The 12,447-nt window shown below is 39.6% G+C and overlaps 1 protein-coding gene across 1 annotated transcript in view; it reads left to right on the top strand.

Annotated features, from left to right (window-relative positions):
* Window positions 1–11,179, top strand: part of ccdc65 (coiled-coil domain containing 65) — a 37,794-nt gene extending 26,615 nt beyond the window's left edge. Inside the window, exons 7-9 of the mRNA XM_039747246.1 lie at window positions 1,506–1,724; window positions 9,369–9,521; window positions 10,715–11,179. Of these exons, the coding sequence (XP_039603180.1) occupies window positions 1,506–1,724; window positions 9,369–9,521; window positions 10,715–11,029 (687 nt within the window). The 3' untranslated portion in view covers window positions 11,030–11,179. The remainder of the gene's footprint in view (window positions 1–1,505; window positions 1,725–9,368; window positions 9,522–10,714) is intronic.
* The last annotated feature ends 1,268 nt before the right edge of the window (window positions 11,180–12,447 follow it).

The raw sequence follows: 12,447 nt of genomic DNA, 5'->3' as shown, positions 1-12,447 counted from the left end.
TATGTTATATGAAGCTGAATTTTGGCTCTTCAAGGCAATTACAGCATTTATATATTACTTGGTTAGACGTACTTGTTTAACACAACTAATGTAAGTCTGTAACTGTAATGTGATTACAATACTTTAAACTCTAATGAGTTACACTGAGAATTGTAATTGGTTAACAATAGTGTGTTACTGTGTTAACCCCAGCTGTGGTCTTTGCCATAAATGATTTGCCCACTTACATCTGAAAGATGCTGAAGCAGTGGTGTCACCACCAAAATGATAAAATTTATACACAATGGAAAAACATTTCATAAATGAAACACATAATTTCTTACAAATCAATTGTTGAGAATTATTATAATCAGCATTGGTAAATCAACATTGTAAATTGGCAAAGAGGCAGCATCCGTCTGTGGTTTGTATATCAACTCCCTTTTAATCTGCTTCCCAAAGGATTAATGATATGGGATGTTAGGGCGCCTGCTCTGAACTTATTCGGGACTTTTGAGTGTGCATTTGTGGCAAACTGAATACCACTGGCATGTGTCCATAGCTTGGGCTGTTGTTACAAATCCCGTAATATCTGAAAGCAGGCATCCATTAATTCTGTCTGGCCTTGAGCTTTATTGAGTTTGTTGCAGAACTTTTTAGCTTCATCTTGATCATAGAAGCGAAGACTATTAGCTTTATAATCTCTGAAATAATTTTTTTATAGACTTAATTGAATTAAGGTAGTCTAAAAAAAGAGCCTGGGAAATTAAAAAATAGCGCTATTGGATCATGTGACCCTTCATTTAAATGGCTGTTCAGCAATGTGAGGTATTTGTTTCTGTGTTTTGTGATTGTATTTTTATTCCTGCTAATAGGTCACGGTGGAGTATGTTTAAATACAATGACGTCATTTTTGAAGAAAATCAATGTGTTTGAATCAGTATTGAAACTGAAAGTCAAAATTACACTATTAAATAGATAGATAGATAGATAGACACTATCTAACAATGACAGACACATAGATAAGTAGACTGTCTTTACCTGTCCCAAGGGAAAATTTAACTTTTACAGATAATTGCTAATAATAAACAAAATTTTATAAGTGATGCCTACATTCAACATTAGTTATCTCCAGTTACATTAGTTGTCCAGTAATAACCTTAGTTAACAAGCAGTATGGCCTAGCAGCTGATGTTTTTATAGGTTTATGAAGTTATTACTATTATATGTACAGAGTACAGTGAAATTCGTACTTGCATGTGCTAATCAATAAGCAACACATCACCAGTCTCTTTGCCTGGAAGCTCCTGTCTTCCTTACCTGAACAAAGTTGGGGGCCTCACACCAGCGACAGAAGCTGCAGTTTTATTTTTGGTTGCTAAAAGCACAGTGTATTTATTGCAAATAAATGCATATTCTGGAGTATATTTTTACACTTCATTATCCCCAAATTAGCACATCTTTTTGAGATTTGCTATTGTACTTTCTTGGTCTCAAAAATTGAAAAGAATGTTTTTCTATTACAGGACTCGATTGCAGCTCTTCGTAACCAGTTTTCAACAAATGCCCGGGAAAGCGAAGAACAAATTCGATGCTTAAAGGAGCAGAAAGAGAGGTTTCAGCAGCAATCTGGAGGGGTCAAGGCTGAAATGAACCAGATTCGTGCCTCAGGGAAGAAACAACTGGTGCAGCTCACTCTTCAGAGCAGTGCAACAGCAAAAAAGCTCAATCACATAATGAGCAAGGTAAGAGCAGTATGGGCCACAGACTTTACCTCAATCCTGTGGGCCATTAAAAAAAGGATTCATCTCCTGCACCTTTGGCAGTTCCACACGCCTTCCTTATATTAACCTCTAATTTGAGCGCTCTCATCAGATTTGTAGTGCATTTCACTCAAATTACCATTCACTGGAGAAAACATTAAATAATGGCATGTAGTTTCATATGCAAGAAAGTAAACTTGCAAGAATATTCTTGATTTATAAGTACTCAGTACTGTTAGGAGGCTCTGGTTCCATGCAATCTGGCTTTGGGAAAACGCTGTCTTTTCATTTTAATGTTGTTGTGTCTGTCCGTGTGTCCGATATGAAACAATACAACTCACTGATTTCAACGAATTTTAATACATGTATTCTTCTAGGAAATATATCAGGTAAGTTCATTTTTTGTTGAGACATCACAAATAGAGCATGCTGTACAAATTACGAAAGTTTCAAAATGTTCCCTGCAAAAAGAATCGGAAGACTGTTGAAACTTCCTATCTTGAACATTCTGTGTGGCCCGGTGATTCCCAACGTGGGGCGCATGCCCTACTGGCGGGCAATTTGATTTTTTAGGGGGTCAATTTGAGAATTTAGGTACATTAAACAATTTATAAAATGAAAAAACAGAAATGATAGAAAAATAGAAACAAATTATTTTTATTTTTTACAGAGACATTTATATATTTATATAAACATAGAAGGGATGGTGAAGAACCCTTTAATTTATGATTTTACAACCGGCTTGTGTTTTTCTACTTAAAAATCATTTTTACCATTAAAATAATATGAATTGTAACAATGATTATAAAATTTTGCAATATAACTAAAATACAGTATAAAATGATCAAAATATTACAGAAAAAGCTGTCATTAAAGTTATTTTATATTTATGAATATCATGTCTCTTATTATGTTTTGAAAACTGTATTTGCTGTATTTCCATATTACTTCATATTATATATAATGTATATTTTTTTTAACAATTTCTTAGTGATTTCTTTGCAAGTACTTCAACTATCCTTTCCCTCTTTTGTTTCCATGTTCTTTGGACACTTGTTTAGACCAAATTAATGACATTATGAGTAGGAGTTCACTTTTTGAATAGGTATTTATAAGAATAAGGTATATGTTACAGTGGGGGACATCATGAATTTAGAGATGCCTAGGTGGGGCATGGCCAGAAAAAGGTTGGAAACCACTGGTGTGGCCTCAATGGCTGACTAATTTACTCTTAGCATATCTTCCTCTTTTATAAATCTAATAGCTACTGTAGAAGGAAAAAAGAAATACCAGACAAAAGTTATTGAAATGGCAGAACAGTCATGATTGGACTTGAATGTAGATTGGTAATTCTCCATCAGGAACTGCTTTCAAAATTTAAAGAAAAAAATACAATTAGCCATAGACTCTCCACAACCAACAACTAAAATTAGATTATCAAACAATGCAAGTTTTACATTACTTGAGTTGAAATCTGCCATCTGTGAAAGTTACTGAGCCACCATTTGGGCTTAGTTTCTAATTACATGATATTGTACATGAATACTTATGTCCTGTTTTGTGTATCTGTGGTTGGGCTAAGGCCCTGCCCGGGGTTTGTTTCCTGCCTTGTGCCCTGTGTTGGCTGGGATTGGCTCCAGCAGACCCCCATGACCCTGTAGTTAGGATATAGCGGGTTGGATAATTGGATGGATGGATGGATGTTTTGCGTATTGTAATTACCAAATTTTTTGACACCCATTGCACACCCAACATATGTGGAATTGGTTAATTCTCTCTGGATTGCCTTTCCTAAGATCTTCAAGGTTTATATTTTTAGAAGTTTTTTCTTGTCTTGTTAGGGAGTCAAGGCTGGGGGAAATGCAAAAAAAAAAAAAAAAAAACAAGGCCTGTTAAAGCATATTGAGGCATTCCTTGAGTAATTTTGGGCTATACAAGAAATACATTCACTGCAAAAAATGCATATGCAAAAACTAGACAAAAAAAACATTAAATGAGAGTTGTTTGCCTTTTATTTAGCAAAATTATCTGCCAATGGAGTAAGCAAAAATTATTTGGCAAGATTTCTTAAAGCATGCTAAATAATTGTAAATACTAAGTCTTTTAACAAGTCAATAATTCTTATAATAAGGAAAACAAGATTTAATGTCATGATATAAATACTTTTCACTTGCTTAGATTTCATTTGTTGCAGTGTTATTGTAATATGTTTTTAAAACATATACTGCTCACAAAAATTAAAGGAACACTTTAAAGAAACACATTAGATACATCAGATCTCAATATGAAGTTGGATATCTATACAAATAACGACAGGGCAATGTCTTAGGAACAAAAGGATGCCAAGTCTTTTAATGGAAATAAAAGTTTTCTGCCTACAGAGGGCTCAATTGTGTAGACACCCTAAAATCAGAGTAAAATGAAGATGTGGCAGGCTATTCCATTTTTTCAAAAACTTAATTTCTGCTACTCAAAATGCTTTTCAGTATCTTGTGTGGCCCCCATGAGCTTGTATGCATGCTTGACAACGTCGGGGCATGCTCCTAATGAGACGACGGATGGTGTCTTGTGGCATTTCCTCCCAGATCTGTATGAGGGCATCCCTGAGCTGTTGTACAGTCTGAGGAGCAACCTGGCGGCCTAATGGACCGAAACATAATGTCCCACAGATGTTCTATTGGGTTTAAGTCACGGGATCGTGAAGGCCATTCAATTGTTTCAATTCCTTCATCCTCCAGGTACTGCCTGCATACTCTTGCCACATGAGGCCGGGTATTGTCGTGCATTAGGAGGAAACCAGGACCTACTGCACCAGCGTAGGGTCTGACAATGGGTTCAAGGATTTCATCTCGATACCTTATGGCAGTCAGAGCACCATTTCCTACGCAGTAGATGTCTGTGCGTCCCTCCATGGATATGCCTCCCCAGACCATCACTGACCCACCACCAAACCTGTCATGTTGAACGACGTTGCAGGAAGCATATCGTTCTCCTTGTCTTCTCAGACTCTTTCACGCCTATCACAGCTGCTCAGGGTGAACCTGCTCGTCTGTAAAAGTACAGGGCCAGTGGCGGACTTGCCAATTCTGGTGTTCTTGAGCAAATGCCAGTCGAGCTCCACGGTGCTGGGCAGTGAGCACAGGGCCCACTACAGGACGTCGGGCCCTCAGGCCATCTTCATGAAGTCTGTTCCTGATTGTTTGGGTAGAGACATTCACACCAGTGGCCCTCTGGAGGTCATTCTGTAGGGCACGAGCAGTGCTCAGCCTGTTCCGCCTTGCACAAAGGAGCAGGTATCGGTCCTGCTGATGGGTTGAGGACCTTCTACGGCCCTGTCCAGCTCTCCGAGAATAACAGCCAGTCTCCTGAAAACTCCTCCATGTTCTGGAGATTGTGCTGGGAGACACATTAAACCTTCTTGCTGCAGCACATGTGGATGTGCCATCCTGGAGAAGTTGGACAACCTGTGCAACTTCTGTAGGGTTAAGGAATCGCCTCATACTGCCAGTAGAGATGATTACTCAAGCCAAAACTAGCACGAGTGGAAAACCAGCCAAAAAAGATCAAGAGGGAGAAACTTGAAATGACCTCCACATGTAAAACCAGTCCTGTTTTGAGGGTTTTCTAATTGTTGCCACTTTAGTGCACCTGTCGTTAAGTCCATGAACACCAATACAGCTGAAAGTGATTAACAATGAACTCAGCTGCTTAACCAACCAGAAAATTATCAGACAGGTTTAATTTATTTCATGCCAGGCCCAATGAAAAAAGTGTTCCTTTAATTTTTGTAAGCAGTGTATATTTGATGTACTCATGCAATATATATAATTTAATTCTAGAATCACAGTTTTAAATGTATTTCATCAATGTGATGACAAGTAATAAAACAAAAATTAAACTTTTCAACTTTACGAACAATTTACAAAGTCCCTGAACACACCTGAGTGTTATGCCATGCATGCATTTTGTAACTTGTTTCAAGCCACTTTATCTGGTTCAAGATCTTGATGCAGCAAAATCTATCCCGGAATACTGAATTTTGTACAAGAATGCTATTTTTATTTGAGAAAATGTCATTCAGTAATAGTAATGACTGGTAGGCATTTTATTTGCACTGTCTATACAGAGATTAATCATATGGTAGGGCATTGTGAGGAAAAAGGAGAATGAAAAAAATGATGAACAGTTAAGTGGTTAATTTTTTGAAATAGTTGCCTGGTCTGAGGTTTTCTTTACTCATCTGCCTAAATAAAAGAATTGGTTTAAGGACCTGTATGTGTCTTGGTTGAAAACCAAATTTAGCTATTTCTTGCTCCCTGACAATATTACAGTGTCTTCTTGACTGTGCTGGATCGGTGACATGTCTAGCTTGGGTTGTGGAATTGCACTTAATGTGTCCTAAATTTCCTCTGACACCTATAACATAATACTCATATAATGGGTGAATGGATGCATTTGTATTGCATGGAAATTCGTTAGTGTTTTGTTTCATTTTACCATTCATGCTCATATTTGTACACAAAAGTAATAGGCAAATAGCATTCCAAAGCTATCTGCATCCTGCCTTGTAGTTGTCTTTAAATGTCTTTTATTCACACATGCCAGGTATAACTGCTTTATTTGTGCATACTTTGAACTGTTTGGTTGGCCTATTGAATTTTTTTTGGGTCACATAAAATGATCAGTGGGCACATCCGGTTATTCTTTTTTAGTCTAGATAGTGTGGAAGCCGGCCCGGACACAGACAGGTGGACGTGTTAATGTCACCCAACACACGTTTATTAATAAGTGCCATATTTACAGAAGTGCTCACAACAACTCCCAAAGTCCTGGCCATAACACAGTGCCTCACTTCTTCAGGCCGCCTCCTTGCCTCCTCCACCAAGCTCTGTCCTTCTACACTCCCGACTCCAGCCATTGTCTGAAGGGAGGCGGCCCCTTTTATACGCACCCGGCTGTGCTCCAGGTGTCCTCCAGTGACCGTCCGCCGACACGCCCCTGTGCGGCGGAAGCACCAGCTGTGTACCCGGATGCACTCCGGGTGTCCCTGATCCTCTTTCCCCCCAGCACTTCTGGGTGTGGCGGAAGTGCTGAGGTCCAGGGCTCTCTAGGCACAGGGGTGCCCCCAGGCGGTGACCATGGGCTCCTACAGGGTAGAGCTTCAAAGCTCAGTACCCGTGGCCCCCAAAGGAACCAGGGTGGTCGCCCCCACGTGGTCTGAGGTGGACGTAAGCCCTCTTCTGGTCCTCCTGGGCATCCCGGCTGAGTCGCCACCCCAGGCATCTCTGACAATAGATAGTAGATAGATAGTATAGATAGATAGTAACTAGCTGTCTCATGTTTTAGCTTTTTCAGAAGCTCAAGAACATAAAAATATATCATGGAACAACAAACCTCCCTCAGACACACACACACATTACAAAAAAAGAAGAAAAAACTTCTGACTTGGCTAAAGATAAGAGAGCAGTCATAGTGAGGCATCATAAAGGCATATTGCCATAGCTTTGACGAAGCCCCAGCAGAGTTTTGTGACACATTTCTGCTGAAAAACTGGTTGGCATAGTTTTCTTATTTAACAGGGTGTCATAGAGATGATGTACAGCATTGTTCAGAAACCATCTGTTTTGTCTTCATTCTCTCTTCAGCTGTTATCTCCAGGTGGTCAGCAGTGCTTCACATAACTGGGCCTGCTTTCTAAATCAGCTTGCTGATTTTTTTAAGTCTCTTTTGAGATGATGTTACCAGCAGAAAATCCCACTGGTCATCACAGAGTTGTAGAACGTGGAAAGAATGTCTGCTCATATGTTAAAAGAAATCAGTTTCCTAAGGAAAAAAACAGTGTGCTTGCTATTTTTGCATAGTTTCTGTGTGTTACTAGACCAGGCCAGCTTTTCACTGGTGTGGACCCACAGGTGACTGTAGGAATGCAGCACCTCTATGTCAGCACTTCTGAACAGTAACCTGATGTTTTGCCACTTTGGTGTGGCAAAAGCCAATGACCAGATATTTTGTTGAGTTGCAGACAATTCTTTCTACACCACAAACCAAAATTCTCCTCCTGACTCCTATACTTTGTCTCATTCCCCTTATCAATACACCCTATTAGTGCAGAATCATAAGAGAATTTCTGCAAGTGACATGACCTGCTGTTATATGTATAGTCTGAGGTATACTGTTATACTGGTGCTGTTTCTTATGGTGTTCCAGTGTTTCTCATAAACTGTGGTCTTTCTGACATAGTCCATTACTCAGGACACCTTAGGCTCATCCACCTGCATATCTCTAAGTTATCACTTAAAGGGGATGGCTGGATGGTATTGTAGGCACTGGAGAAATCAAAAAACATAATTCTCACAGTGCTGCCGGCATTACAGTATGGTATCAGCTCTTACACTTTGCTATATAATCTGCGCTGTTGTTTAGTACTTTTTTAGGTCGCATTCTCATGTTACTTGTTTGCACTTTGGATGAATGGCTTTTTTCTTTAATTGTTACTGGTTTTGATTGTTCAGAGCTTTACATAGGACAGTGGTAGGTGCTACACAAAAAAAAGTCCAAAAGTATACAAAAATAGATAGAAGGAAGGAACCAAATAGTGGATAAGGCACAAAGCAGGCCAGACGCTGTGTAGTTGTCTTTAAGTTAAGCCATCCATTACATCAGCCTACTTACTATTATTTCTTTACAAGATTCATGTAAGGACTCCACTCTGAACAAGACTCCAGTCCATTGCAAGGCACAATCACTCAGACCTAGCCAAGTCAGAGAGACCTGCATGTCTTTGAGATGTTGGATGGAAACCATCACGAAAACCTGTGATAACACAAGGAAATTCCACAGGACATACCTGGGACAGGCGTTTGTAGCTTTGATGAAGAAACCTAATCACTGTACGACTGTTGTAGTCTTGTTGTTTCCAATTTATTTGTTACTAGCCTCCCCCCGTGGCTCTGCCCATGTAGTAGTGAAGCAGGACAGTGAGGAGTGCCCTGCCCGGCTCCCTAATCCTGATGTTATGCTTCATCCTTGGCCAGCAGCCTCTGTCTCAGATTAGCGTGAATATATCGCTCCTAAAGGCGAACTATGATTCGTAGCGTGATGAGAGAAGTCGCAAAATCAACCGGAATGTTCAAACAAATGATAGAAAAAAAAAACAGATCTAAATCCGTTAAGTAGTTCTCTCATTCGCTAGCTAAGCGGAGGTAAGGTACACACCCCAAGGCTGGAGCGTGAGTGAGGAGGTTCCTGCCCCGCTGCATGACTCTCGGATTTGTGCAAATAAATTGGTACTGCAAGCGAACTATAATACATAGCGCAATGACAGAAATTGCAAAATCAACAGGAATGTTCAAGCAAATTATATATATATATATATATGTATTAAAAAAATCTAAATCCATTAAGTAGTTCTGTTGTGAAAAGCGGACAGACATACAGACAGACAGACGTTGGATTTTAGATACATGGAAATTATAAAGTTATTGTTTCTTTGTGTATATTGTTCTGAAAGACACGAAACAGAATGATTATTTGTTAGATCTTTATAAAATGTTGCATGCAATATTTCAGGGGATAATGTTTCTCCACATTCTCATTACGTCCTCTTCTGTTATGCCTGCCTTTTAGGGGGAACGCATCGTGAAGCTGGCAGACATGTGTCGCAAACTGGAAACAGAAGAGGAGAAAGTGTTGCCATTTTATAGCTCCTCACTAGGTTTAGAAGAAAGAAGCCAGGTAGAAGCTGTGGCTGCACAGCCTGCTGTTGAACCACTGGCACAGGTACCCATCGGGTTGGCATGTGAATGCCATTCTTTAAGTTTCCTCCTGTTTTCTCTTGTTTTTTATGTTTAAATACAATATGGTGTGGTATGTTGCTGCTTCTTCTCTTTCCCAGTTAAACTTTTCTGTACCCTAACATGAGATGACAGCGACTTTTCAAATGCTCCTCTTAATAATTCTTTGCATTTAATTTAATTTAATTTAATTGGACTGGACTGCCAATACTGATGCTCTATGTAAGAAAGGTCAGAGCAGACTATACTTTCTGAGAAGGTTGGCATCCTTCAACATCTGCAGTAAGATGCTGCAGATGTTCTACCAGACGGTTGTGGCGAGTGCCCTCTTCTACGCGGTGGTGTGCTGGGGTGGCAGCATAAAGCTGAAAGACGCCTCACGCCTGGACAAACTTGTTAAGAAGGCAGGCTCTATTGTAGGATTAAAGTTGGACAGTTTTAACATCTGTGGCAGAGAGACGGGCATTAAGCAAACTCCTGTCAATCATGAAGAATCCACAGCATCCACTGAACAGTGTCATCACCAGACAGAGGAGTAGCTTTAGTGACAGACTTTTGTCACTGTCCTGCTCCACTGACAGACTGAGGAGATCGTTCCTCCCCCACACTATGCAACTCTTCAATTCCACCCGGGGGAGTAAATGCGAACATTAATTTTATTTTAATTTTTTCATTTTTATTACTATTTAATTTAATATTGTTTCTTTGTATCAGTATACTGCTGCTGGATTATGTGAATTTCCCCTTGGGATTAATAAAGTATCTATCTATCTATCTATCTATCTATCTATCTATCTATCTATCTATCTATCTATCTATCTATCTATCTATCTATCTATCTATCTATCTATCTATCTATCTATCTATCATTTATATAGTGCTTTTCTCACTACTCAAAGCACTCAGCAAATGCAGGTTAACGGCCTTGCTCAAGGGCCCAATGGAGCAGAGTCCCTTTTGGCATTTATTGGATTCAATCCGCAACCTTCCGATTGCCAGTGCAGATCCCTAGCCTCAGAGTCACCTCTCCTCCCACACACATGCCCGGTTGACGTAGGTGTCACCTAATAAATGTGATTTTTCTTGTGACCTAGTTCCTCATCCCAGTAAAACTGTCATTTATCATCGTAGAGTTCTTCTTTTGCAATTCAGTAAAGTTTACATGTTCCTTCCTTCCAGGCACTGAAGGACTATGCAACAATGGAAAAATTCTGGCAACGTTACAACAAAGTCCAGTTGGACCAATTAGCTTTGGACTGCGAGAAGAGAAGGCTGTTCCAGGAAAACTCCCAGCTTAGGCTTCTTCTCAAGCAGTACCTTGATGGAATCTCTGTGAGCGATGAAATCCTGACTGAGCTCAATCCCCTGTTCATTGTCAACCACCGCACAAATGCCAGAGCAGAGCCAGTGGCCGTGCCTGTCATAGAAAACAGGGTGGCAAGGCCATCTCACAACATCATAGAGGCAGCACACATTGTTCAGCGCACTATTTAGAAGAGCGGGCACCCCGGGGAGGTGGGTGTCCTCACTAATCAGAATGGTTTGACTTTTCATAGCTGTATCTTAAATCCTTAAAACTTGTTTGTCTTTTCCCGGAAAGATTTGTTCTTAAATTTTTGAATTAAGAATTCTCTCTGACCAGAATGGTTTTGTCTTTTTTAACTCCTTGTCATATTTTAATTCTATGGTTATATAGTACATAACAGCATCACCTGTCTCTTGGGCCAGAACATCAGCTCTTTGTGCTGTAGCTGTTACAATCATGTGAAACGGCACGCAATGTGTGTCAATCCATTGAATACACTTTTAAAGCACATTAGCTGATGCTTCTGCCTAAAGTGCCTTACAAGTCACAAGCGTACATCCATGCATCTGCTTACCCAGTTCAGTTTATCAGAGAACCTGTGGCTACTTGGTATAATGTAGTAACAAGCCCCGAAAGGGGTGCCAGTCCATCACAGGACACATTTACTGCACATAAGCACACCCACTAATACTTGGAGCGTTTAGCTTTTAAATTTGAATTCACTGTTGTATACACAGCATAGTTGGATTCTTACTTGCAGGTCTCCCACAGACTAGTGAGAGTAATACAGCACAAACAACAGCCAATGAATATTACAGGTATACATTAAATATATCATCAGATAGAAGAAACACACAACCTGCATGTCTTGGTGATGTAGAATGGTAACCCCATGAACAGCAGAATTGCAGAAATTACAAACTCCACATGGGCAGTACCCAGGACTGGGTTTGTACCCAAACCTCAGGAGCCAAGATGCAGCAGTGCTAACCTTTACACCACCATACGTTAACATTGCATTTCTTTACTGAAGTCTGCAGCTGGGCGTGACTTGCTCAAGTCACAGAATGCAGTGGTGATTTTGACTAAACTAGCAGTCTTACAGTATGCTGTCATAATTAAATCTTATTATGAGATTTAAATTTAAAAAATGCTATTGAATTGCTCAGTAGGATTGTAAAATTTCTTATTTTGTGAATATCATACTTGGAGCCTTGGTGATATTATGTGTTCTGTAGTAATCATGAGTGGTGTGACAAACATTTGGTGGTGATAATGAAGTGTAAAAATATACTCCAGAATATGCATTTATTTGCAATAAATACACTGTGCTTTTAGCAACCAAAAATAAAACTGCAGCTTCTGTCGCTGGTGTGAGGCCCCCAACTTTGTTCAGGTAAGGAAGACAGGAGCTTCCAGGCAAAGAGACTGGTGATGTGTTGCTTATTGATTAGCACATGCAAGTACGAATTTCACTGTACTCTGTACATATAATAGTAATAACTTCATAAACCTATAAAAACATCAGCTGCTAGGCCATACTGCTTGTTAACTAAGGCTATTACTGTACAACTAATGTAACTGGAGATAACTAATGTTGAATGTA

This window comes from Polypterus senegalus, chromosome 3 (assembly GCF_016835505.1).
Source record: "Polypterus senegalus isolate Bchr_013 chromosome 3, ASM1683550v1, whole genome shotgun sequence".
NCBI classification, from domain to species: domain Eukaryota; kingdom Metazoa; phylum Chordata; class Cladistia; order Polypteriformes; family Polypteridae; genus Polypterus; species Polypterus senegalus.
Note: the sequence above shows the minus strand (reverse complement) of the source record. Positions and strands in the feature narration are given on the sequence as shown.